Consider the following 26,372-nt stretch of genomic DNA (forward strand, 5'->3'; position numbering starts at 1 on the left):
TCATCATCATGTTCCCTTCGGTGCTGTTTTTCCTTTCTACGCTTCACTGCCGCCACCTGATAACACTCATCTGAACTCTCCTCCTCTGAAGATTCCTTGGGAGGGGCGGAAGGTTCAGCAGGCTTCGACGCCACCTCCCTGATCACATTCTGCAACATTCCAACCAATTCTGACACAGACATCCTGTCGTCCTTTTCAGGACAATGTCTGAACTGACAATGGACCTTCAGTCCCATTTGGCTGCATTTCTCCATCAATGCATTAGTGGGCAATCCATCAATCTCCTCAAACGGCACTCCCGCTTGTCGCAGTGCCCTCCACAGATCTGTTCTAGAGGGGCCCATTGCCCCCCCTTTACGACCCCTTGAATGTGGATCAATCCTGGGTTTATTTTCAGTTCTAGCTCCCTCTCTCCTCGTCTCAGACCAATCACCCAGCGTGGTGAGTTCGCCAAGACGATCTTTTATCGCGGCAAAAGTCTGGTCTGCCGCGCCGAACAACAAGCTGGTCACCATGGGTTTATAATGTGGTGGGGCATGTCTGATGAGGTGATCTCTAGTTGCCTTAGAGATGTTACAGTCCACCACTCCAGCTCCCCCGTTTCGAGCCACTTGCTCTCTAATAGTGAGTCTGGTGAGCCGCTGAATGGCATCTCTCACTGTCTGCCATTGCCCTTTAATCTCAGACCAGTCCGCCGTGGTAGGATAGATTACATGACATGCCAGAGCATATGCATCCCCCACATTGAAATCTTCATCAGCTGGCAATGCCCGGACTGTAGCCCGGTATTCAGCATTTATCTGTGCATCAGTACTTAATCCTGAAAATCTCATGACATCACCGGCATCTATGGCTATATCACACGCGCCATCCTCCATAAGGCGATTAAGCCAGGAGTCAGTTGGTTCGCCTGGGCGCTGTTTCAGCTTCCCATTCATGTGATTTAACTCATCTTGTGAATAATCCTCTAGCGTTGTTAGCAGCCTAGGGGCGGGTTGTGGCTGCTGTTGTAACATCCTTCTTATATTACCCGCCTCATCGAGTTCCGGCCGTCCCTGATCATCCACCATATCTACCAGTATTGGTGGAATAATTTGCTGTTCTCGCCGACGCCTAGTAATAGGTCTTTGTTCTGACATCTTTATCCCCTGTAATGATGGATACAAGGGCTGAGGTGGTGGGTCAGGTTTAATCACCCACTCCTCCTCCTCATCATCCCCCCAAAGATCCCCGTTCCATTTCTCCGGGTTCCAATCTTCACCAACATTCTTTACAAACGCCCGGATCTGAGCAGGACCTGTTCTACGAGGTCGCTTCTTTTCCTTCCTTTGCGCTCGAGACACAAAAGTCAGCGTTTTATCCAAAACATTCTGAGCATGCTTTAGCTCTTTCCCCATCACACACACTCTCTGCTCAAACTCTGAGCATGATTTTTCAACTTCTTCAGCATGGATTTTCTCCTGCGCCGCTCGCTCTCTACAACTGCTCAATTCTAACTCCTGTTTTTTCCATGCTTCTGCAAAAAGCCACATCATATCTCTCACTCCTGCCAGCGGCGCTTTTTCTTTAACTTCTATCCGCGTCAAACGGTCCAGCACCACGGCGGGGCTGACCACTCCATTTAACTCTCCCCACGGCCCAGGGCGTCCACCGCGCTGCCTTAACATATCACCAATGGTTCGGAACTCCTCCGTTTCCCAGCCGGGAATCGGCACGGGAATCGGCGTTCCCTCCCCAGAAGCACTCGGCTCCTTTTTGCTTCTCCAAAAACACTTCATTGTTGCTGGAATAGCTTGACTGATCCTGTTCGTGACGCCAAAAATGTTCTAAAATAAAATGTTTTATTTTATTTTAATTACCTTAAAAGACTCAAAGTCTCTTTTTACACTTTATATTTATTTAATCAGGATCGTTGTCAAGTCGACGCCAGAAACAATGAAACACAACTTGAATATCAGATGAACAACAAGGCTTTATTCAACCGGCATTCATACAAGTTATCAATCATGAACGAAACATTTCTCTTACCGTTGCTTATGGGTGGAGAGCTGAACACCCCAGTTAGAAAACGTAATCCATGATAGGTGACGAACTGAACACATGTAATCCATGAACCTCGTCAGGTAGAATCCTTCAAGCAGCTCTAACCCCCCTGAGCCCTGCTCTGCTCCTTATACATTCCCTGATGTGCGTGCAAAGCTGCACACCTCTACCATGATTACCCTTGATTACATCCTCATGATAAGTGTGATTGACAAACAGTAGTGATCAATAACTTATATAAAGCAATTATACAACAGATGACAAGTTCATTTTTATTACACTCGTGAAGGGACACGCCCAAAGAGAAGGACTGGCCACATATGAAACATTTTCTCTTCTTTCTTCAAGCGTTGCAGGAGAGTGGAAAACATGATTATGGACATTGAAAATAAAACCATCTTTCCTTGTTGGAGCTCCAGCCTCCAGGAAGCATCAGTCGGTGTTTAGTTCTGATGGTGACACGAGGAGGAGCAAACATGAGTGAGAACCAGCGGGACAAATCGGATTTAGATCCTACAAGACTCAGAAAAATGTTTGTGGATCAGGGAGAATAGTAGTCTAGTCTGTTTATATTGTGCTGACTCGTTTCTACTTTTGCTGTTCATCCGGGCAAAGGAAGCACAAAGATCACCATCCTTCTGGGGTTTTACGGGTCAGGAATCATTCAGAACCTGGCTAAAATCACATAATTTGTATTATGTTCTGATATGTAGAGATTTAGAATTGGAAGAGGATGGGTTTCCGTTCACCCACCCACTCACTCATCCACTCATTGATCATGTCAGCATGGGGCTAAAGGTGGGTTCCTACTGAAACCCTGACCTTCGATGCTGCCCCTGTTCACTGAGAAGTTTAGAGTTTTCTTCTGGTGACCTCAGAAGGTAATATACCTAACCACAGAGAGGAGAAATTCCCTTCTGATCTCTTTACTTCCACGGTCATTCCTCTCTTCGCTCTCTTTGCAGCCGGCATGGATCATCATCCCTCATCCATCTTCCCTCCAGTTGATTGATGTCTGTGTTTTGTCTGAGATGCTCTCCTGACTTCCTTTCCATATGCTCCATAATCAGTGTGTGTGTGTGTGTGTGTGTGTGTGTGTGTGTGTGTGTGTGTGTGTGGTGCTTGTCATTACTGTGGATCAGAGACCCACTCAGGGCGTGTCAAAGTAATTCTGACATCTTAGCTTCATGTTGAACAAGGAGCTGTTGGAACAGCTGTCAGCAAACCAACACGCTGCTGAATCTTTTCCGTGTAAAGCCGTTCATCCCAAAGGCACTCATCAATGCCTAACAGAAAGTGTCTGCCGGTTTAAACGCCAATAACAACTTCATTGCTGTGTTAGCAGGTGGATGATGCTATGCCTAAAGACTCCCCTCATAGCACACTGGTTTGTGGGTAATCGGCACCATTCTTCTGGTGTTTTTTGACTTCTATGATCACTTTTTGCAGGTCTTGATAGACCTTGAATGGATTTCCTATTAAACGATGGTGCATGCACAAATAAACCCAGATGTGTGAAACGTCCAAACATGCCAGTCCAAACTGATTTCCTTTGTATATTCCAGTCGACGTGGAACTTGTCATTAATGGGAATACCAGACGCCTCCCCTCGACATGCATCCATTAAAATATAATAAATATGCAAGCAGAGGCTAATACAGCCTGGACATATACAGTAGGAAGGGCATATTAGGGGTTGCCCCTGAAATACATAGGGCACTTCTAAAATGGTGGCTAAGCTAGTGGTGAAAACTCCATGATTTTTGTCCTTTTCCAGCAAGTGTGACCTTTAGTTTGCTGTGACCTTTGGTGTTGCCCAGATTACACCAAACACCCAAACGATGTTCCATCGACTTATTAGCAAGGTCACTTCTATTCTCTTCAACAGTTTAACACTCACTTTTGAAAATCGTCACAACTCTGACATAAAACAACTTTAACACATAAAGCTTTACTCGGCTGCCCCCTCGGTTCCCTCGTGTTCCTAAATCATTTTCATCTGACCGATCGTTTTTGCACTGTGAGACTGAGGATTTCTGTTTCCTGCTGCTCACACTCCTTTCTCATCCATATGGATGCAGCTGGCTGCTGTAACATCATCTTACTGCACCCTAAAAGGCAGGAAATCTCTGATTGGCTAAAGCCTGGATCCCACTGCGATTTTCAGCCATCATACAGGATTGTTTATGTCACACTGTGAGAACTGCAGAAAGGTGGCAACCTGTACGCCGTCTCGCTCCAGCAGGACACACTGCGTCATGAGCGCACCTCCCGAAAGCATACGCCACTAAGCCCTCTCTTTGGCGTCAGACTCCGGCTGCAGGCCTCCTTTTCCCGTCTTTCGGCTAAACAGCTGATCTGTCTGCTGGACATTCATCCTTCTCACATAAAAACCCACTAAACTACAGAGAAGTAACAATCTGTCACAGAGATCTCCATGATCTGTCTCACTACTTACTCCACAGCTTTCTCTGTCCCTCTGCAGCAAAACACTACTGAACCATGCTTATCGGTAGAACATGTGAGATTTCCACCAACAGCAAAGGGATCAAGTGTTTTTGTGTTTTATTTTTGTTTGTTAGCTCATCTCCTCTCAGCTCTCACAGATCACAGAATCACGGTTTCCACAATTCAGCTGATGGTCAAAAAAGGTAGTTTAGTATCACTCCGGTTTAACTTGGGCTATTAGCAGAAATGAAACTGGTGTGTAGTTTATAATCCGCATTTTAAACAAATTGAAACCGAAGCTCAGAGACGCGGAGTCTTGTTGCTGCTGCGTCCCAAAGGTGTGTTTTCATTGGTCGGTTGCAGACAGGAGTAGATGATCAGAGGCTGTCTTTGGTCAAAAAGCTGTCACAGAGCCAGGCAGACACACAAGACCACAGATATGCAAATCACCCTCACGTTCACCGTTTTTTACACAATTGTGCTCCAGACGATGGATCTGGCTAAGACGGCCACAAATCACACATATGATCCCGGCTTTAGACTCCAAGCTTCTGCTGCCATTTTCAGTTAAAAAACATGGTGCAGCCTGCAGACCCCTCTAAAGTTTCTTCAAGAACTTTCTACTTCTTTGTTATTATGTCTTCAAACGTACAGTGAGGAAATTCACTTGCAGCACCAACAAGCGTAAGGCGGGTTAGGCAGTAGCGTTTTTAGCTCAGTTCAGGGACCCGTAAGCCGACCGGAAGGGGAGGAGACGTGGGCTCCCTATGTAAATCCGGTATAGCGCAGGTATTGAACACATACCGAGTATTGCATTGATATTCCGATCATATTTTTTGCGTCCAGGTCTGAGTCACCTGTCTATTTCATTGTTCGTTTTTGAAAGTGAAAGTGGGAGGAGCCTCTAACTCCAGCATGCACGAACCAAAGAGCTGTGAAGAAGAAGAAGCCACTCCACACCTCAGGACTTTGATTGGACGTAATGGTGAATGGATCCCTAGCAGACAGTTCAGTACTATTATGGATTTTATTTTTCAGCATGACAAAGTTCACGTGCGCTATCATTGCATGAGAATTGAGATCTCTGTTAATGTTGCAGAGCATCATTAGCTTCCAGCCCTACATCTGATAAAAGAGGGAATCAGTAGGCAGATGTCCAGGTGATCTGTATGTGACACAAAAACACAACAACAACATGGCTGTGGGCAGTGAGGTGGAAAACTCACAAGCAACCAGTGACTCCGCCCCCTAGCCAATCTGTGACCCCACCCCTTTGCCAATTGATGGCCGACGGTCTCTTAAGTCGTGTTTTCTGGCTGGTCTGAGGCGCCAATCACAAACCCGTTCTAACAGGAATGGCTTGACAAGCCGAGTCGAGCCTCGCTGGTTAGGAACAAAGCCCGGTTACAGACCCGGTCGTAAATGGCCTGTATTTGATATAGCACCTTCAAGGCTCTACAACCCCCCAAGTTGCTTTACAACACAAATGGCCATTCACCCATGGTACACACACACACACACACATTCACACTTGTGATGATAAGCTACACTGTAGCCACAGCTGCCCTGGGGCTCAATGGCAGAGACGAGGCTGCCAAAACCGGAACCACCGCTCCCTCTGATCACCAGCAGAAGGCAGGGAGAGCGAAGTGTCTCACCAAAGGTAAACCGTAGAGGTCTACCTGGTAAAGGTAAACCAGGTAAATCATTTAACTCACCTCCAGTTCTCAGGACTGACCCAGAAGCAGCTGACCAGGTCACATCAGATGTAGAAGACCCATTCTGGTTCTCAGGACTGATTTCTGGTTCTGTTACAGCTCTGAGCTGCTGATACCAGCTTATGTCAGACGAACAAAGTTCTTTTTAAACCTTCATGTCTGACTTTCTTTTGTTTGGTTGGTATGGACGTCATGGATGCAGCCACTATGAGCTAGAATCATAATGTAGAAAATATTTAAAACTGCCATCGTTAAACAAAAGCGGGTGGGTAAAAATGTTCCCTCACGTCTGCGGTGGACCAGAGAGAACATTCTGGTTTGTTTATTTCTGCAGGGCCAGAACGCTGAGGGGCGTGTGAATGATAGTAATAATGATAATCGAGCTTTATTCGTCACATTCCAGTGTACATTCTGGACCTTAGTTTCATTTAGAGCTTATTTGTTGTTCCTGCATAAAAAAGCACGCCCTCATTTTAAGCCCTCTCCTTTCATTGTTTATTTGTTTTGGGGAATAACCCTCCCACCAAAGGGGAACTGAGAAAACTATGTTTAGACTTCAAATTCTGGGACACCCATTTATGATCCTGGTAGTAATTTAAAAACCAGTTTCCATTGGCATCCTGCTGGAACCACTACAACACATTAGGTCCCTCTTTAATGGTAAATCTCTGTGCTTATTAGTGAGAGTTTAGGTAGCTCGGGGGCGTTTTATTCAGCGGTTTTTGCTGCCGCTGAGGTTCAGAAATGATTTCTCTGACTGCTTGGCTCGGCTCCACTAGTCTGGGAGAACAGCTGACAGCCACAGACAGCACTGGAGACTGGGGCTTGGACCCAACACAGGGATGCCAAGAGTGGGCAAGTAGGTAGCAGACTTTAAACGCTGCAGAGTTAAGTGAAATAAAAGGGAATCCTGCTGGATAGTGGTGAAAGGTTATGTGTGTGACACGCTCGGAGGATCTTTGTCAGCGTTTGCTCCTCACTCTTCCTCGTTTCCTGACAGTTCGTACTGAGGGTTGGCCCTCCTGAGGGTAGGGAAGAAGAGCTTCAGACGGGGAAAACATCTCAGTCCTTCCATAAGCTTTCAGGTCTTTTGGAGAAGCATTCCTGGAGGATTTTGTCTGCTTGTGAGGTGTAAACGCTCTGAGGAAAGTGAGAGGAACTTCTAGCGAAGACTTCAGAGGGCAGAGATCTAAGGAGCGGCCAGAGTGGGCGCAGGAGCTGAAGTATCCTGCTTGTGTGTTGTGAAGTCAAGCTTGATATCCACCTCTCAGAGACATCTGATGAAGACTTGGACAAAATCCCGGCGTTTTGTTTGCTAACCTCTCCCACGTTCTTTTTCTTCTTTCTTCGCACTCACATTTCCCCGGCGCCATCAGGTTTAGGGGAGGAGAGGGAGGGAAGAAAGAGAACCAAACGAGTTGTTTGAAAGAGGATCCTCATCCCTAAGATTTCAAGGATACAAAATTACACTTTAGCTTTTTTAATGTTTTGACTTGTGTCTGAACACTTCAGCGAGGCACGCTTCAACCTGAAGGCATTTAGCTCCTAATGGATCTAAGAATAACCAAACCTCTCCTGCTCTCCCTCTCTCTGGTGTGCGCCATGTATTCGGCTATAGTTGGAAACCATACAGGAAGGATCAAGGTGGTCTTCACACCCACCATCTGTAAAGTGACCTGCATAGGAAGCAGATGTCACAACAGCTGTGAGAAGGGAAACACCACCACCATCATCAGTGAGAACGGCCGCACCACCGACACGCTGACAGCCCCCAACTTCAGAGTAGGTAAGGAATCAAGACTTTAAATATGCACACACACACACGCTCACACTCACACACGCACACACACACACACACACACACACACTCACACACACACTCACACACACACACACACACACACACACACACACACACACAAGGCAACTTTTTGTGTGTAGTTAAATGACTAGAAGGTCAGGTGCACATGAATAACGAGGTTTTATAATAAACTATTAAAATGTTTCTTATCCATTTGTTTCCTTACAAAATCATGGTTTATGGGCAGATTAATGTAAAAATGTAGGTTTATTTGAAAATAATAATAAATCTTTTAAAATTTGTAATTTTGAGTCACATTCCTGTTTTTTAAACCAACGGCAGAATTCAAGCAGGCAGAAAAAAATATGTAAAAATTGTCCCTAAACATTAGTTTCTAATGTGTTTAAATAAAATGTGTCAAAAACGTCAATATTAATCATTATTTCATCATATTTCTAGTCAAAAACAGACATTTTTCAGGAGAAACATGGATTAGAAAAGTGCTGACATGATGAATGTGTTAAAAATAGCCTCGTCGCTCATAATTCTAATAATTAAGTCTGATATTTGTGGTTGGGACAACAGGGCTGATTTCAGGTGCACTATTCACATATCACCACCAGGGAGCACCACATCACCGTTCTTATGCGTCACTCCAACAGACAGTAACAGCAAATTGTTCCAAAAACGAGCTTAATATTCACCAATATATGCAAATTCATCATAAAAACAAACAAAGCTAATTGCATCAAGTTAAAAGCATGAACTCAGTTTTACCGTGGCTGGCTTAAGGTTGTAATAATCAGTGTTATAGTAAAATAATCCACTTTACATGCAGGAGAGTGGTCAGAAGCCTCACAAGCACAAGGGTGATTAAAACACACTGGTGATATTCAGATGCCTGCAGGATTGAGGGAAGTCATGTGATCTGTGTAGTCAAGCTGTCTCCCTAGACTGTGATCCTATACAGAAACACAGATCAAGCATTCACTGGAAGAGACGTTTGATGTGGTGTGGAGACATGAACACTGAGCTGGGCTCTAGCTGTGTGGGAAACTGGTCCCAACAGCTTCTTTATAGAACCAGTTAATAACTGGTTGAAGTACCAGTTAAGGCCAGAACTGGAACACTTTAGTGGGAAAACCCTGGACGTGAGAGACGATGTGTACCCTGGGCAGGTCACTAGTCTCTCAGCAGCAGCACACAACCTTTCACACCTGAAGTCGTCATGAATCAGGACCTGGTTAAAGCTCTGAGCGTCTTTGGTTCCTGTTGCTAAATGAAAACATAGAAGAATAAATGGTAAAACAGCCAATAGAAGCGCAGCTGATCTGGTTCAGGACACACGGACAGAACCTGGTGATTCCTCACTGACTCACACATCCTTCTGATCATCCAGGTTCTTCAAATGTTCCAAATGAAACATTATTTCTGAAACTCAGGAATAAAACCTAAATGTGCAAATTCTAGATGAACACATGAATAATGGCTGAAGGATTAAATATTACAAACTGGCTTTGATGTAGAGAGATTTACTGAGAAATGGGCATCTTTGTCCACCAACACTAGACTTCAGCTCAGAATCTGACGGAGACAAAGCCATTTCTCTTTTCTAAGGTTAACAGGTGACGGCAGCCATCTCGAATTGGGTTTACGTCAAAACTTCATCAGCTGCAGCTGGACATCTAAATATATCTTTCTGAGAGTTTCATTGAAATCTGTTTCATGGTTCAGTAGATCTGACACCACAGATAAACACACACAGGCAAAGACATCATCTGCTACGATCTGAAGCAGCTATTGTGATCCTCAGAGGTCCAGAAGCACCGTTTCCGAGGTGGAGAACATAATCTGGGCATTGTTTGATGTTGGATGAACTTCGCTCAGACTCTGTGTCTCAACCTGCTCTAGTCCCTACAAGGAGTGGATGAGTTCCTCTGCCTCCGACACATGCAGGAACATGGGAAGAGCAGGACAGGAATTCCTGTCTGACTCAGAAGAACGAATTAGTGCAACTGGACTAACACCAGCTGGTAGCTGTGGGTGACCCGGGTCGGTCGAGTTCTGCTCTCTTCTGGAATGAATTAGTGGTAAAACCTGGAAGGCTTCATAGCTGCTGAGTGAATTCAGACTCAAGATGAACTTTTACATTAACAGATGAAATCAGAAATGATGCTGAACTGGTGTCAGGAACACTAAAGCTGTAGCAGTACGAGTCTTGTGTGTTTCAACACTGTTTTCTACAAGCTGTTTGAGGATTCAAACCCCACATTTACCTTTTTGTTGATTAAAAGCAGCTTAGCATGTCAAATGCGCCAAAGAGCCTGAGCCGGGGGGGGGTCCGTTGCTCGCGGGTCATTTCGCTGCCGTCCATTGTCCGCCACACCGGAGCCTATGTAGGGGAAACACGGAAGTTTAAAAGGTGATATTTTAAAAGACACTTAAATTCACTTGTACAACAGTTGGTTGCGACCGAGTGATTTGATTGGTCAAGAGACTTTCCAAGAGTGCTTATATTGGAATATAACAGCACAGGGACTGTTTACAAACAGTATCACTCCGCTGTGCACAGGCGTTCTAACCGTTATTATGGAGCTTTGCAGAAAATGTTTGTGTTGCCTAGCAACAGCCTTGTCTTAGTCTCCGTTTAGTGTTGGGACTATTTGTGTTGGCGGAGCCTGATAAATGATTGAATAAATGAACAAATCATAATCTGTTGTTGCTTATTGTTGTTCTAAAAATAAAATGAGCAGGTAGAACTGTTGTATAAAAGCAATATTGCACTCGAGGTTGTGCGTTGTTGCTGAATATCAGCACTGGTGTGATTATCTACGGCCGAATCACACCAGTGCTGATATTCAGCAATGATGCACGACCTCGAGTGTGATATTGCTTAATCAGAGACTCAGCCATAGGCAGAGTAAGATTGTTCCATAGTCTGGGACCCGCAGCAGAAAACGCCCTGTCCCCTTGGGTCACAAGACGAGTCCTAGGGACCTCTAAAAGGAGCTGGTGCTCAGACCTCAAACGTCTCGAAGGAACGTGCTTGTTCCGAATCTATGTTAGGTAAGGAGGTGCCTGGCCGTTTAAACATTTAAAAACTAACAATAAAATCTTAAAATCAATCCTAAAAGGAACAGGCAACCAGTGCAGGGAGGACAGAACAGGGGCGATGTGCTCAGAGTGCTTAATGCCCGTAAGGAAACGGGCAGCAGTAATGCTAACCGCAGAACAACACTAGCCCGAGCTACTGCAAGCATTCGGGGTCAAACATTTAACGTTAAAATGGGCTGCATGGTGGCGCATTTGTTAGCATTGTTGCCTTGCAGCAAGACGATTGCAGGTTTGAATCCCGGCTGTGGCCTTTCTGTGGGGAGTGGCATGTTTTCCCCATGCATGCCTGGGCTTCCTCCGGGTACTCTGGTTTTCCTCCAGTGTTTCTGGTTCCAGTGAACATGGACCCAGGGAAGATATCTGACGGGAGGGGTGAGTGTTTGGGTTCAAAGCCTAGGTTGTTAGTGTCACACCCTGTCCTGTCTCCCCATTTGGTTCAGCCTGTGTCCCTTTTGATTGCTCCCACCTGCCTCTCGTTTCCCAATCACCCAAGCACCCAGCCCTCCTGTATTTAAACCCATCCAGTTCTTTGTCTCTTGTTGCCTCATTGTTTGCACGTCCCGTGTGTCTGTGAATAAAATCCCTCTTAAACGTTCCTGTCTGCCTGCCTGCCTGCCTTCTCCCCTGCATTTGGATCCTCACCTCCGCTCCACTCACCGGCACGTCCTGACAGAATGAGGCAACCAGTTGAAGGATCAAGCGGGGAGATTCTCCCGTGGGAGTACCTGCTCCAGTGGCTTGCCCCGAGCCACCACCCGGATTCTCCAGCTCCAGCTACACCTCGCCGCGGACGACGGCGCCGGCTTGCACCCTCGGCCATCCTCTCCACCCTCCCAGCGCCTGATGAGAGACCGGATCGAGAGACGCGTTCGGATCACTCCAGTTACGTGGGCACCCGTCTGGCTGTGTGCTCCCCCGGAGTTGGTCCACGGCGTGGGGAGAGACGCCGGGCTCCCCCGCAGTCCTGTGTTCCGGGACGGAGCTGTGTGCCCGCCGCTGCCCCTGCTCTGCGCAGCAGTTTGGACACGCCCCCGGCCAGACCAGCAGTTCCGTCTCCGACCCAAACGGTGTCTCCGTCATCTGCAGAGGGAGGAGCGTTGGCCGCAGCCCAGCTGACTGAGCTCGTCAGTCTCCAGGTGGAGCTTGCCCGGTTCTGCCAGCTCATCAACTTCCAGGAATCCCGCCTGGATGCTCTATCCTCCTCATCTCAGGGCCAGAGGAGCGAGCCCGGGGTTCACCCAGCGGAGCTTGCCGGTCTCCAGGCTGAGCTGGCCCAGCTCCATCGGACGCTCAGCCTCAAAGAGATTCAGCTGGACGGTCTGTCCTCCCTGCTCTCACAGCTCCCAGCACCACCTGTTCTGTCGCAGCCTGCTCCAGCGGTGGTCCCGGCGGTCGCACCACATCTGGTCCAGCCTGTCCAGGCAGCCCTTCCCGCAGCAGCTCTGCCTCCGACCCAGAAGCAGGCGGTCCTGGCCCGGAAGCAGAAGGTTCGGGCCCAGAAGCAGATGGTTCTGGCCCTGAAGCAGATGGTTACGGTTCTGGTCCAGAAGCAGACGCTTCAGAAGTCTGTGGACCAGAGGTCGACGCCCCCGGACCAGAAGTCGACGGTCCAGTGGTCGACTGTTCAGAAGTCTGTGGACCAGAAGTCGACGCCTCCGGACCAGAAGTCGATGGAGGTCAACGCCCCCTCCAGTCGTATGGTCGACGCCTCCTCGTGCTCTGAAGTCGACGCTTCATCCAGTCCAAGGGTCGACGCCTCATCCAGTCCAGAATTCGACGCCCCTTCCAGGTGTAGCGGAATATAGGTCCAGAGATTAATCTTTGGACCGGGCACTTAGAATCAGAAGAGGTTGTTTTTACCACAGGGAATTTTATTCAAACACCTTGTATTGAGTTAGAGACATGAAAAGAGAGATGGGACGTTTAAGAATATTTATTTTATAATTATTTGAAACAATCACCAGGACTAACTCTCTAATGATGGATGCAGCTGAATGGTTGGAAGGAAGGTCTGCATGGTGGCGCAGTTGTTAGCACTGTTGCCTCGCAGCAAGAAGGTTGCAGGTTTGAAACCCGGCTGTGGTCTTTCTGTGTGGAGTTGCATGTTCTCCCCATGCATGTGTGGGTTTCCTTCGGGTGCTCTGGTTTCCCACACCGATCACAACACGCCCTATAGGTTAACAGTTGTGAGTCGCTTTGGATAAAAGCATCTGCCAAATGAATAAACATAAACAAAAGGTCACATTGAAACAGATGTCTTTCTCAGCTGGCTGTTAGCTTGTCAGTTTTTGTCCTTTTAAAAAAGCTAAAGAGGGACGTAGTCTTTGTTTATAATCCGTGTGTCCACAGGGCGCCGTGTCTGTGTGAGCTAATGCTGCAGCGCCAGCGTTTTTTATCCTCCACCGGCGGGGAAAACGCAGCAAGGTTTTAAAAACGACCTAAGCCAGCAACAGCCACCCAGTAACGGCATCTTTTTGTTTTCCGTACGATCAGAGAGAGGATTCATCAAACACTCCTCTGTGCAGCATCTGCTTGTCGCTACGTCACCAAACCTCAGCTCCATACCTGTATTGATACTGAGGTACTTCGGTATTCGCTAATGCCAGTTAGCTGTAGCACCCACCTTGAAAAGGGCTGACTTTTAGCAGTCGAGTTTGTCTTTGTTTCGTTAGAGGTCATCACGTCACAGTCATGAAAGTGCCTGTCTGTTAAGCCCTAAAGATAACCGGGCTATGGTAGGTTGTGTTCTACCTGTCACAGTAATCCTGATGCTAAAGATGACATTTGGTCATTCTTGAATAAAGAACTCAACTAGGATCTTTTGGTCGTTTCTTTGTAGTCGTGGGGATTTTTCCTCTTCTGTGTGATTACAGCATAGTTGTAGTGGTGTTTCGGTCACACTGCCCTGCTAAATAGATCCTGCTGTTGTAATTTTAACCTTCAAGGCGATGCAGACGTGCAGAAACAAAGCTGGTGTCTCACGCCGGTCCAGACTTGCCCGCCGTAAGCCCTCTCTTCCCCTGCTGCTGCTGGATTTCTCCTCCCTGCAGCAGTGTGCAGGCCCCAACTACAGAATAGTTGATTTCCAGTCCAAACTCAGCTCAGAGTGCTGGAACAGAATGAATCACTCTTGTTCTGTTATCATAGTTTACTGATGAGAAGTGCTGAGTCATGGCGCAACATAAGAGTGCAGGTGGATGTGTTTATACCCGCTCACAGCTTTGGACCTGACAGCTGCTGGGATGAATTATAACATGTAAAAGAAACGCTCTGATGGTGGGATTATCAGGCTTTCAGCCGCTAGAAACAGAAAAGATAGACACTGACCCGTTTTTTCTCCATCTTTATTTGACTCAGGAGGATAGTCATAAGGTATTCAGGGAATGCCTTGATGGCAACAGGAATGATTTAAGCCACTGTGTCCCATTTGGCCTGCTGGAGTCCGAGGAGAGGGACTAGAGTGGAGAGTCTCCAGCCGCTGGAGCAGATGTTCTCCCAGGTGAGGAGAGCCTCACTGAGCCAAGTTTCCTTTATTACTGGTGCCTTTAGCTTCCAGCTCATTTGTTTCAGTGCAGGCTAATCAAATAGTTTAAAGGTGGTAAAATAGGGAGGTATGGGAGGTGTTGGGCAAGGCCTGTAAGGAGAAAGACAGGTGTGGTACTTCATCCACCCATTTTCTTTACCCACTTATCCACACAGGGTTGCAGGGGTGTGGTACTTCAGTCAGAGAAAAGTCATTGCATGTTCTCTGTGTTCATTTAATACAGAATCCAGAAAGACTGCACCCATCTGGGACATGTGTTAAACTAAAGCCTGATTCATGCTTCTGCGTCAGTGCGGAGACACGCAATGCCATTGTCCGTCCTTGCGGGCTTGCTGGAGGGCCCCACAAGGACGTACGGAGTCGAGCTCTCTTTTCTGTTCATCCGTTCGTCGAGACGGAGAACGCAAGCTTGTGATTGGTCAGGACGCCGCTGTCGTCTACACCGCCGCCATTGTGTCCTCAAAAACATAAAGAGAGCCGAGGATAACAAGCAGCCAACACGGAGAAGCTTGAAGAATACCTTGCGAAAAAACTCTAAAATATGAATGTTTAATTCCCCGGTGACTGGAGGAGTGAAAAGATACGTAGCAAGCATTTTATTTGTGGATGGGAATGACAGGAAACGTGGGTTTAGAGGTGGCGAGCCCATGAAGAGGTGGAGGAGAATGACAGACAAATTTGTCCGTGTTAAAAAGTCTCTTATATACAAAAACCCACAATATAAACACACTATCTTGGACCGGATACATGACAGGATACCACAGAACAGCGCTACGCCCTCTGTTGTCCTGGCGGTGAATTTTTTTGCAACACTCCCCAGGAGACGGAGAAGTATGAGGAAAAAATGTCTCCATCCGTGCGTGTGTGTCTCTTTCTGTTGGAGCTGACGGAGAAGCATAAATCAGGCGTAAAGAGGACACTGGTGCACTTTGGCTGCTGCTTCTCTGTCCAACTATAGCCTGTCAAGCCCGTTAAGCTCTACTTTTTTGCTTCTCCTACCTGATTTTGGTGCCACATCATCTGCGGATTGCACTTTTTGCTGGTCTTCGTTTGCCACTGTGTGGTTTCTGTGCAACGCCCATGCAAAGCTGCCTCGCTCTGTTGAGGCCATTCCGGGCCACGCATCTACCTGTGATGTGGTGGTTGTGGTTGGCCTCCCTCCTTGCCCCTCTCTGGCCTCCATTCTCTGTTATCCAGCCGACCATGGCTTTTCGGTATGCATCTTCACAGCTCCTCCAGCTCAACCACCGTGCACTACCATCAGTGGATCTCATCACCACAATCGCACAGCTTGGCCTTCTTCGACGTCACCCCTACATCCACAGAGGCTCCTGTCACAAGGTTGTCTACAACTTGACATCTGACGACTGCATCCCCACGCTCTGGTCCCGCTCCCCCATCCAGCAGCTACACAACACTCGTCCACATCATCTGAGCTCTGGTCACATGACTCATGATAACATCCTGCTGGCGCCAACTTCCACCCCATGGACTTCACAATAAAAGCATAAATTAGCTTTACTCAACACCAAGTTTCTTAACAATAAAAGCCAAATATTGCATGAATGTATATCTGACCATAAACTGGATTTCTTCTTTCTCACTGAAACCTGGCACAAACCCATGGACAGTGTTGGGTAAGTTCATTTAAAAAACGAACTAGTTCCAAGTTCAGTTCATACATTGTAAAACGAACTAGTTTGTTTCGTAGTTCATAATTGTAATGAAGTGTTAATTACATTTAATTAAGGACCATAAGACATTAAAAATTCATATTGAGTATGAATTCCATCTTATAGAGCTCCGGACCCCACGTGACTCTCAGTTAGTGGACGCCATTTTGGCATGCAAAAAAGGTAAACAAACACGGATGTAACCATGAACATGAACGGGATCCGCTTGGATTTTACTTCGTCGGAGTTTACTTCACACTTTAAAACAGAAGAAATCGTTTTATATAGTCAGAAATTAAAATAGACTAAACATCTCCGACCCTTACCGTGCCCCTGGGATACTTTTTAAAAACGCCAGAAGCTGTCGGAGCGGACTTCTTACCGGCACAACACCGGACCTGGCCGGGGAAACCCCTTGGGATTCCCCCGGCCGGAGGAGCTGGGGAGAAGGTCTGGGACTCTCGACTCTACTGCCCGCTCCGACGCCAGAAGCTGTCGGAGCGGACTTCTTACCGGCACAACACCGGACCTGACCGGGGAACCCCTTGGGATTTACCCGGAGGAGCTGGCTCCAGCGGCTGGGGAGAGGGAAGTCACGCTACTGCCCCCGCAACCCGACTCCGGATACGCGGATGAAAATGGATGGATGGACGGACAAATAACAGATTTACACGTAAGTAGTCTCGGTGAGACAGATAATAGCAATCCAAAGTGCTTTTTATGTGTGATCTGACAATTGATCAACCATTGCTTAAAAATTAAATACAGCTTAGCCGGTTAATTGCTGTCTTCATAAAACACGTAAACGGCAGCACGCAGAACTCACGAGGCAACGTTTTACGTGATGTTTACTTGCTGCTATGAGTAATAAGACAGAAAAAGCCACGCCAAAATAAGTTTAGGAAGCCCACTAAGAATCGTAATAAAAGCATTTAAAATAAACACTATACACAGTTGAGGAAATGTTGGTTTAAGTACCTGATATGAAGTTGTCGCTGCATAAGAGAAAACCTTTACTCTCAGGGTCCCACAGCTTCATTTTAGCCCGGTCACTAGCGCGTTTTATTACAATGATCCAATGTTTGCGGCGCTCCGGATCTTGGGGAATCCTGTAGATGGCTCATTCCTTATGTCGTCCGCGTCTGTTCTGCATCCTGGGGCACAACAGGAATCTACCATATTTCCCGTTTGATTGAGTTTTCTGACAATAACAAATAGTCCAGCTGCCGGCTTCTGCATGCCAATATGGCGCCGTTTCGATTTGAACTGTTGCATGCCGGGAGAAGTGACGTCAACTCCCGGAGCTCTATAGACACTGGGATATTTAAATCAGAAGATTGGACCTTTTTATTGCGGGGAATTTAGATAACAATTTGCATTAACTGAGAGACAAGAGAAGAGAGAGAGACCTTCAAACGTTTAAGGAAATTTATTACTAAATAATTTTAAACAATTTAACAGTACTAACTCTCTTAATGATGGATGTTCTGTTTGAATGAAGTGCGAGGTGAATGGTGTGTGGTGAATGAGTGTCATTCAGAACCCTCACATCTGGAGAAACAAAGTCTGAGTGGGAGATGATGTTTTGCTTCTAACTGATCAGAGTTTGAGACTCGTAGTCATAAACACATGAGACGCCATTTATGTCGCATCCACACACCCTCAGTGAGACCTCCGTACAGATCCGGATGCCAGGTCCACGACCCTCCTCTGTTACTGGAGCCGATGAAGCAGCGTCGACAGTACGACAACCCAGTCTTTGGATAGTCTCCAGGTAAAAAAAAAACGTGGCTGGTGTTTCACAGCGTCAAAAAGAGACCCTCCTTGGGTCAGCGAGTTCAGCTTTTATTCTGAAAGGTACCGTTGCTTGGTTGGTAACAAAACAACAGAATTGTCCCAGCTTGAATGGTTCTCAGCTTAAAAAGAGAAGTATAGATGGCCTGTCCATACTTCACTTCACATGCGGTGAACTTCATGGGATCTTGAGAACTGAACTTAAGCTGGCGTTGGAACTGTTTTATTAATCTGGATGTTTTTGATTCTGGACGAATCAAAGCTGACAGATTTAGAGACACCACAGAGACTCTGCCACGCTTCAGACTAGGAAGGCTCTGATTGGATCAGTACAGCAATGTGTCACGTGATTGTTTTCCTTACATGTGTCAGTGTGTCTAGTGACTAGATTAAGTCATTTACTTATCAAACATATTAATCATAACATTGTGATTTCACAGATCGGTCACATTGTATTATTGACTAACAGTTGTTTTGATTGGCTTTATTGAAAATAGACTTTTTTGATTTTGATAAAAGAAAAGAAAAGAGTCTTCATCTTCTGTCTTCATTGCTGGAAAGTAAAAAGTTGAGAAGCGAATGCATGACCTTGAGGCTGTTTCATGCACTCTGGTGCTGTGTCAAAGGGAACTGTGGAAAAGGTTAAATAACCTTGGAGGAAATAGCTCCTTCATCAGAAGATAAATTATGTATAATTTAACAAATTTTGAACTAAGTTCACTGTTCTAAAACGAACTAGTTCATTTTTTCTCATATATATATGTATTTTATGAAATAATTTTCCAATAGTTGGCACCGTTCAGTCCACACTCATACCCAGCTGCAGTTTTTACCTACAGTAAATTCTCAATAACAGGAGGAAAACATTTTTTTATGGGAAATTATTAAACAATCTTAGGAAGCAGGCTGGGGTAGCAAACTCAAAGTGCAATATTAAAAGTGCAAAACATAAAAAACGTATAATCTTTCAGTTTAGTCCCTTTTAATTTTTCTGAATGGACTTAGACTCCTGCACACACCATAGTTGTAGAAGACTAGATGCCGCACCAACCGCTGCTGCCTGTGTTTGGCCGCATATGCGGGTTCAACTTTTTATAAGCTCTATGGTTAACAGGAAGTTTTAGCTAGGCTTTAGCTCCAAAAGCTCCGTGGAGATCTGGAGCTAGAACGGCGAAAGAACGTGTTCATAAACCTGTTCACGCACGGCAGGATGGAAGGTCTGCATGGTGGCGCATGGTGTTCTACCACTTTTACGTTCGTCAGGCAAAATACGAACTGCCCATGGGCTACTTCACACTAAACCAGACCACGCCTACAGGATACTGCTACATGAACAAGCCCCGCCCAGATGGCTGGGGTGGGGCATCGCCATCATTCATCATGGGGACCTAACCCTGCGCCCCATCTCCTTACACTCTATTTCATCCTTTGATCACCTGGTCCTCAAGACTTCCTGGATCACAATCACTAATAATCACCATAGCTCTCTTCCATCTCACCTTCTGGCCTTCTCCTAGGGGAATTCAACATCCATGTCGACTCGCCTAAATTAAAGTTTACAGCCGACTTCTTGGATATTTTGATCATATTATGCTTCTAGTGTTTATTTACCTGTTTGTGTTCTCTTCTGCCCTGTTTGTAAAGCGCTTCAGTGTCCCACAAAGCACTAAATATATATTTGATGCATTATTATTATTATTATTATTAATAAAGTAACGGCTTTAGTCCATGCCATCAACTAAAACTCGTAGACTTTCAAGTGTAAAAGGTACTTATTTACCCTGATAATCTGATATTTTGTGCTTCTGTTTTTGAGTTTTCAAACTTATAGCTAAACACTGAGAATATTGGTTTATGTAACAGAAATAGTTTTTCTAATTTCAAAAATCAACGGAATATTCTCTAAAATCCTTCACTGTTAAATTTAGTTCAGCTAACATCAGCTTTGGAGGCTGAACCCTAATCTGAGCTCAAATAGTTCCCACTGAAAGGTCAAGTCAGATCATAAACTTTGATCTGGTGCAGAAGTCCAGCCTTTTTTTCTAAATGAGATATAAAAAATGAAATCTCATGTAGCTCCGCTGCATGAAGAATCTTTAACAACGTCCTTCTGCTGCTGCTTCTCCATGTTTTAAACAAGGTGTCATGATGATGGATGGGCGGTGAGGGTCGTGGCCTGTGGAATGGCTTCGATGGCGGTGAGCAGATGTGACTAATGACTCTGAGCTTTTGTGTGTGAATCACAAGTAGAAGAAGAAGAAACTATCTTTTCTTTGGCACCTCTGGAGATAAAAAATAAGTAGAGCAGCTTTTGTTCTCTGATCTTTTTCCCATCAGACTTTGTTGTCTCTGAGATTCTTTGGGTGGTGAGAAGTCCTAAATGAGCAAGAAGAGGACGGAATGAGGTTTAGATTCATCTTGTCTGTTGAGTCAGATTTTACGAGTTCATGAATAAAAATCAGACTGATGCTTTCATCATGGCCACTGGATTAGGTACACTTGTTCAACTTCTGCTTACCACAAATATCTAGTTAGCCAATCAGACAGCAGCATTTAACAATCTAGACGACCCGCTGAAGATCAGACAACATCAGAATGGGGGGAAAAGAAGATTAAAGAACCTTCAATGTGGTCTCAGAGAGGCTGGACTCATCTCCTGGGAATTTAACCTTCAACCATCTCCAGAGAGTAAGCGGTACCAGTTAAGGGTCCTTGGTAGAAGTCGGTGGTTTTTACTTTATTCTTACTTGAATTCCTTGTTTTAAGAGTTTCCTGGACATGGTGACATCATCACATCTGTTTGTTTCTGAAAGTCAGAGTCTAGAGTGAGAAATGTGAAATAACTTTGGTAGGTTCTAGAGACCAAACAGAGAGTTTCTAAAGTGAGCCGTTTCTCCTCAGGTGTTTCGTCATCATTATATCCCATCAAACAGGATTTCCTGATCTGGTTTGAATCACCCAGCTATGGGACTCCACCTTTGACCCACGGGCCATAAGTTTGACGTGTGTCACATTAGAGGACAGAAGTTAGCAGTAGACTAGCGAGGTGGTCTCAGGTTTCATCCATCTAACACCTACAAGGCTGCTTTGGTCCTTTTTCTCCAGCAGTCATAAACAGGTATCTGCAGGTCGCCCATGGCGACGATCCAAACAATCCTAGAAGCATCGACAGAAATAACCAGACCGTTGTTGAGGGTGAAGCCGTGACACGTTTACAGGCGCTGCCATGTTGTATTTTTAGAACCATGGTCTGGTGACTGGAGAGGAGGGGCTGAATGCAACTCAGGCACGGTTGTTACAGGATGAGTTAAAAGCTTGGCAAAGCCCATGGGAGGTGTAAGTTCATACGCATAGATGCTGCTGTCTGTACATATCTAGAAACTCAAATACACACGAGTGAGCAAAGGCTCTACTTCCCACGAAGGGCTCCCGTCACTCACTCACTCACTCACTCACTCACTCATCTTCTAAGCAGCTTCACTACTGTCTCAGGGACAACTATCTTCGCCAGTCACCATGCAAGAACAGGTCTCCAGTCCATCAAAGAGACACAGTCACACCTTATAAACATGTCAACTCCCTTCCTGCAAGGGGAGAACATGCTAACTCCACACCTGCAAAGGGAGAACATGCTAACTCCACACCTGCATGGGGAGAGCATGCTAACTCCACACCTGCATGGGGAGAACATGCTAACTCCACACCTGCATGGGGAGAGCATGCTAACTCCACACCTGCATGGGGAGAACATGCTAACTCCACACCTGCATGGGGAGAACATGCTAACTCCACACCTGCATGGGGAGAGCATGCTAACTCCACACCTGCATGGGGAGAACATGCTAACTCCACACCTGCATGGGGAGAGCATGCTAACTCCACACCTGCATGGGGAGAACATGCTAACTCCACACCTGCATGGGGAGAGCATGCTAACTCCACACCTGCATGGGGAGAACATGCTAACTCCATGTCTGCATGGGTAGAACATGCTAACTCCACACCTGCATGGGGAGAACATGCTAACTCCACGTCTGCATGGGGAGAACATGCTAACTCCACTTCTGCATGGGGAGAACATGCTAACTTCTCACCTGCATGGGGAGAACATGCTAACTCCACACCTGCATGGGGAGAACATGCTAACGCCACACCTGCATGGGGAGAACATGCTAACTCCACACCTGCATGGGGAGAACATGCAAACTCCACACCTGCATGGGGAGAACATGCTAACTCCACACCTGCATGGGGAGAACATGCTAACTTGATGTCTACATGGGGAGAACATGCTAACTTGATGTCTACATGGGGAGAACATGCTAACTCCACACCTGCATGGGGAGAACATGCTAACTCCATGCAGAAAAGCTGTTGCTAGAATTCAAACCCATGGCTGTGAGGTACCTGCAGCTTCCACCAAAAAAACATCTTACCAAATAAAACTCTAAAACACCAGCTAGGAAGTTTTTAATACACTAAAAATGTTTAATAGGACAATAAAAAGCGGCTTAATTAAAAGTATAATAATGAATTATTAACAAACGTGACTGACAGATGTGCTAAAGCTCCCTGTTGCTCTGCTCTTGTCTCTTCTAAGTGGTGTGTCACCTTCCGTGTATAAATGGTGGAACGTGCAGTGCACGGGACAAGTGCCAGTGTCCTCCAAACTTTGCTGGAAAGTTCTGCCAGATGGCGGTCCAGAATGGACACCAGCAGCAGCAGATGTCAACAGGTTATGGTCAGACTCAGGTGGTCTCCACACACACCTTACCTCTAACCTACAGCAATGGCCAGACTCCAGGTGAGAGACAAACACTCAGCAGGTTTGTAAAACTAAGCAAGATGTTTGGTGACATACATATGACATTCTAGAAGACTCTACGGTATTTACCTGTTTTGGGTAAATAAGAAGTTTATTTTAAACTAAAGTCATCAAGCATGACAGAACAGAACAAAAATGGAAATATCCTTAATGTCAATTCTCAAAATTTCTCCTTGTTTAAAATATAGTTTATTAAAAAATAAGCAATACAAATAAAATAAAATAAAAAATGTTTTAAAACAACGAATATTTAAACAGCTTTCAACAAAATGGACAACGATTATGCTCAGAAAGAAAATACATTTCTATTTATGACATCCTCAGTGTGTTATGCTGAGGCTGGAGAAAGCCGACTATCGACATGATGTCACACTAATCGTGGGAACGCCTCTTTTGCCATGACGGTCGTTTAGGGAACTATTTTCCATTAAAGCTGTTAAACTTGAACTAGTCGAAGCCAGGCTAAACTGACAAAACAAACCAATCTCAGTTTTTTTGTCACCTGTTGGCCTGTATTTGATATAGCACCTTCTAGAGTCCTGGAACCCCCCAAGGCACTTTACAACACAATCAGTCATTCACCCATTCACAAGCTGGTGGATGAGCTACACTGTAGCCACAGCTGCCCTGGGGCGCACTGACAGAGGTGAGGTCTGTCGTACACAGGTGCCACCGGTCCCTCTCACCACCTGCAGGCAAGGGGGGTTGTGCCCAAGGACACAATGACAGTGACAGACTGAGCGGGACTCAAACCTGCAACCTTCCAATTACGGGGCGAGCACTTAACTCCTGTGTCACTGTCGCTCCACTGTAGTTCAGTGTTCATGTCCACCATGGAAGAACCACGTGATCCGGTGACGTAGGTGCAAAGGGTCAGTAGTATAAGGTTTTACACCCCGCTGGCTCAGGAGCTAACCCTAACTGGCGTAATTACGCCCACACCACTGAACTTTTTGTTCCTTTACTGTCAACGATATCATTCGCCGTGTCCTCTGTCTTTCTCTCTTTTTTGGGACACAATGTTTTTTCTGTTTGATGTTAGCTGTTACCTGCAGTAAGAGGCTGCAGCTGTACATTAGCCCTTAGCAGCATGTGTGGCTCTGTTCCAGCAGAGCAGCACTTCATCTGATTGGCTGTTCCCCTGTTGTTTATATTGAAGGATTATATTGACCCGGTTTCATGTCTATTAAGGAAAATATATTATTTGGAAATTTTTATTGCTATAGTTTTATTTCCCAGCGTTACACGAGGGGTTTTAATGAATATCAAACACAATGTACAACAGATTTTCTGTTTAGCATCAAGCAGTGAGTCTGTAGCACTAATGTCAAGTGGAGGAAATTTTAACAAACAATGATTTGTTGTATATGAAACATCAACATTCAGAACCAGCTACTGGTTTATAAAAACTGGTAGAATGTCAAGTCCTGCTGCAAACTACAATAAGCTGTCCTTTATGAGATCTGTACACCTGTACTGCAACATTTGGAATGTCCTGTTCCTCCAGGGTTTAACCCAGGCATCGTTAACATTCACATCAAACACCCTCCAGAGGCGTCGGTTCAGGTTCACCAGGTGTCTCAGCTGGACAACTACCACAACAACGGGCACCAGCAGAAAGGCCCACAGGGAGGCTCCTCCTCCTCCACCAGGTATCAGCACACTGAAAGCAGCCAGAAGATTCAGCACCATGGCTACACCATCATGTATCCCAACCAACATGGTCACCATCTTCCCCATTACCAACCCGTCACCTCCAAGAGCACTCTGGGTCGCTGCTTCCAGGAGACAGTAGCCGGTCAGGTAAGCTGTTGGTGGGGGGTGGGATGACACGTTTAACTGGACAGGAAAATCAAATCAAATCTACTTAATTTATAAAGTGCTTTCACATGCCCAAAACGGACAAACAAAGCGCTGTACACCAATAACATGCACAACAGTAAAACAGACATATAACCATTTAAAATACAATAAGAAATCCCGAGTACAAGTTCACAATCCATATCAGTGCTGTTTCCAGAATCAGATCCAGACACATTCAAAGTGATGCTGCCCACACAATCCCAACTTCAATGTCCAAATGCCAACGAGAACAGATGTGTTTCTAGCGGGCTTTTAAAGGTCTCCAGTGATTTGGCCTGCTTTACGTTGGCTGGCAGCTCATTCCAAAGACTTGGTCTGAGCACTGAAAAGGCACGCCTCCCACGAGACTTCAGGCTGTACCTGGGCACAGTTAATAGTTTCTGGTCAGCTGACCTAAGGGAACGCACCGGGACATGTCGGTGGATGATGTCGGAAAGGTATTTAGGTGCCCCTGAGTTTAATGCCTTAAACACAAACAAGATTACCTTAAACCTGATGTGATAGGAGACAGGGAGCCAATGCAAGGCACGTAGGACTGGTGTAATATGTTCAGACCTCCTGGTAGATGTCAACAACCGAGCAGCCGAGTTCTGAACTGCCTGGAGGCGTGCTATTAGAGCTTGCCTAAGCCCTGCATATAACGAGTTGCAATAATCCAGCCTGCAGGTAACAAAGGCATGGATCACAGTTTCCAAATGACTACGTGACAGAAATGGCTTAATTTTTGCTATACGGCGTAGATGAAAGAGGAGAGCCTTTAGTTTGTGCCTCAGCTGAAGTCACTGTGATTTGTTTTGGTCGCGGCTGCCCTCAGGGTGAATCATTAATGGGAAAAAGATCTGCCATAGAACAACTAAAGAGTAGCGGGCCAAGAACACAGCCAAGTGGTACACCTGGACTCATCTGTGATCGCAGCACGACAGTAAAATGATGTTAAATCAAAATATTTTCTTTTTCAGGAAGTAGATATTTCTGTTTAAAACGTTGGGTGACACATGGCTGGTGTTCCTGTTAAAGATGCACGTCTGATGAAGTGGTTGTTTAGGGTTAGGGTTATGTACGTGAATTAGGGTTATGAACGTTGAGGGTTGTTGGCAGCTGCTGAATGTATCGTAAGGCAAGACATCTTTTTGGATTGCACACTTCGGATGAATTCAGTGTGCCTTCCATTAGCGAGGACAGCACAATTAAAATACAAAAATACATTTAGACCAAATTAAATACACAAATAAATGGTCATGTGTAGTCTAACTTAGTTACTTTTGAAGTCGAATAATCACTAAAATAACCAAGTTACTTATTAAGGCATTAATCAGTAATCTAATTACTTTTCAAGCTATCTGGCCACTCTGGCAAAAATGTGACCAACTCATCCAAAAATATAAAAAAATAGTATAAAACAAATGAAGCCAATTATCAGTCACCGTTTGGTGTTAGGAGCGGGTAACGTGGATGGTAATCTGCCAGCAAAGAAAATCCGACCGTTTGTGTTTTTGTACGTGGTCAACTGAATATCTAACAGTCTCCCACTTTCTGTCTCGGCCCTTCA

At 45.6% G+C, this 26,372-nt stretch overlaps 1 protein-coding gene across 5 annotated transcripts in view; it reads left to right on the top strand.

The window, feature by feature from the left end:
• The window catches only part of ltbp1 (latent transforming growth factor beta binding protein 1), a 140,256-nt gene that overhangs the window by 68,489 nt on the left and 45,395 nt on the right, over positions 1-26,372 (top strand). For 4 of the 5 annotated variants that reach the window (XM_054749982.2, XM_054749983.2, XM_070542236.1 and 1 more), the window contains 3 exons: positions 7,828-7,995; positions 22,736-22,939; positions 24,468-24,763. In XM_054749982.2, coding sequence (XP_054605957.2) covers positions 7,828-7,995; positions 22,736-22,939; positions 24,468-24,763 — 668 coding nt within the window. The remainder of the gene's footprint in view (positions 1-7,827; positions 7,996-22,735; positions 22,940-24,467; positions 24,764-26,372) is intronic. The other variant, XM_054749984.2, reaches the window with a different exon arrangement.

The sequence above is a fragment of the Nothobranchius furzeri genome, chromosome 12 (genome assembly GCF_043380555.1).
Source record: "Nothobranchius furzeri strain GRZ-AD chromosome 12, NfurGRZ-RIMD1, whole genome shotgun sequence".
Classification (NCBI taxonomy): domain Eukaryota; kingdom Metazoa; phylum Chordata; class Actinopteri; order Cyprinodontiformes; family Nothobranchiidae; genus Nothobranchius; species Nothobranchius furzeri.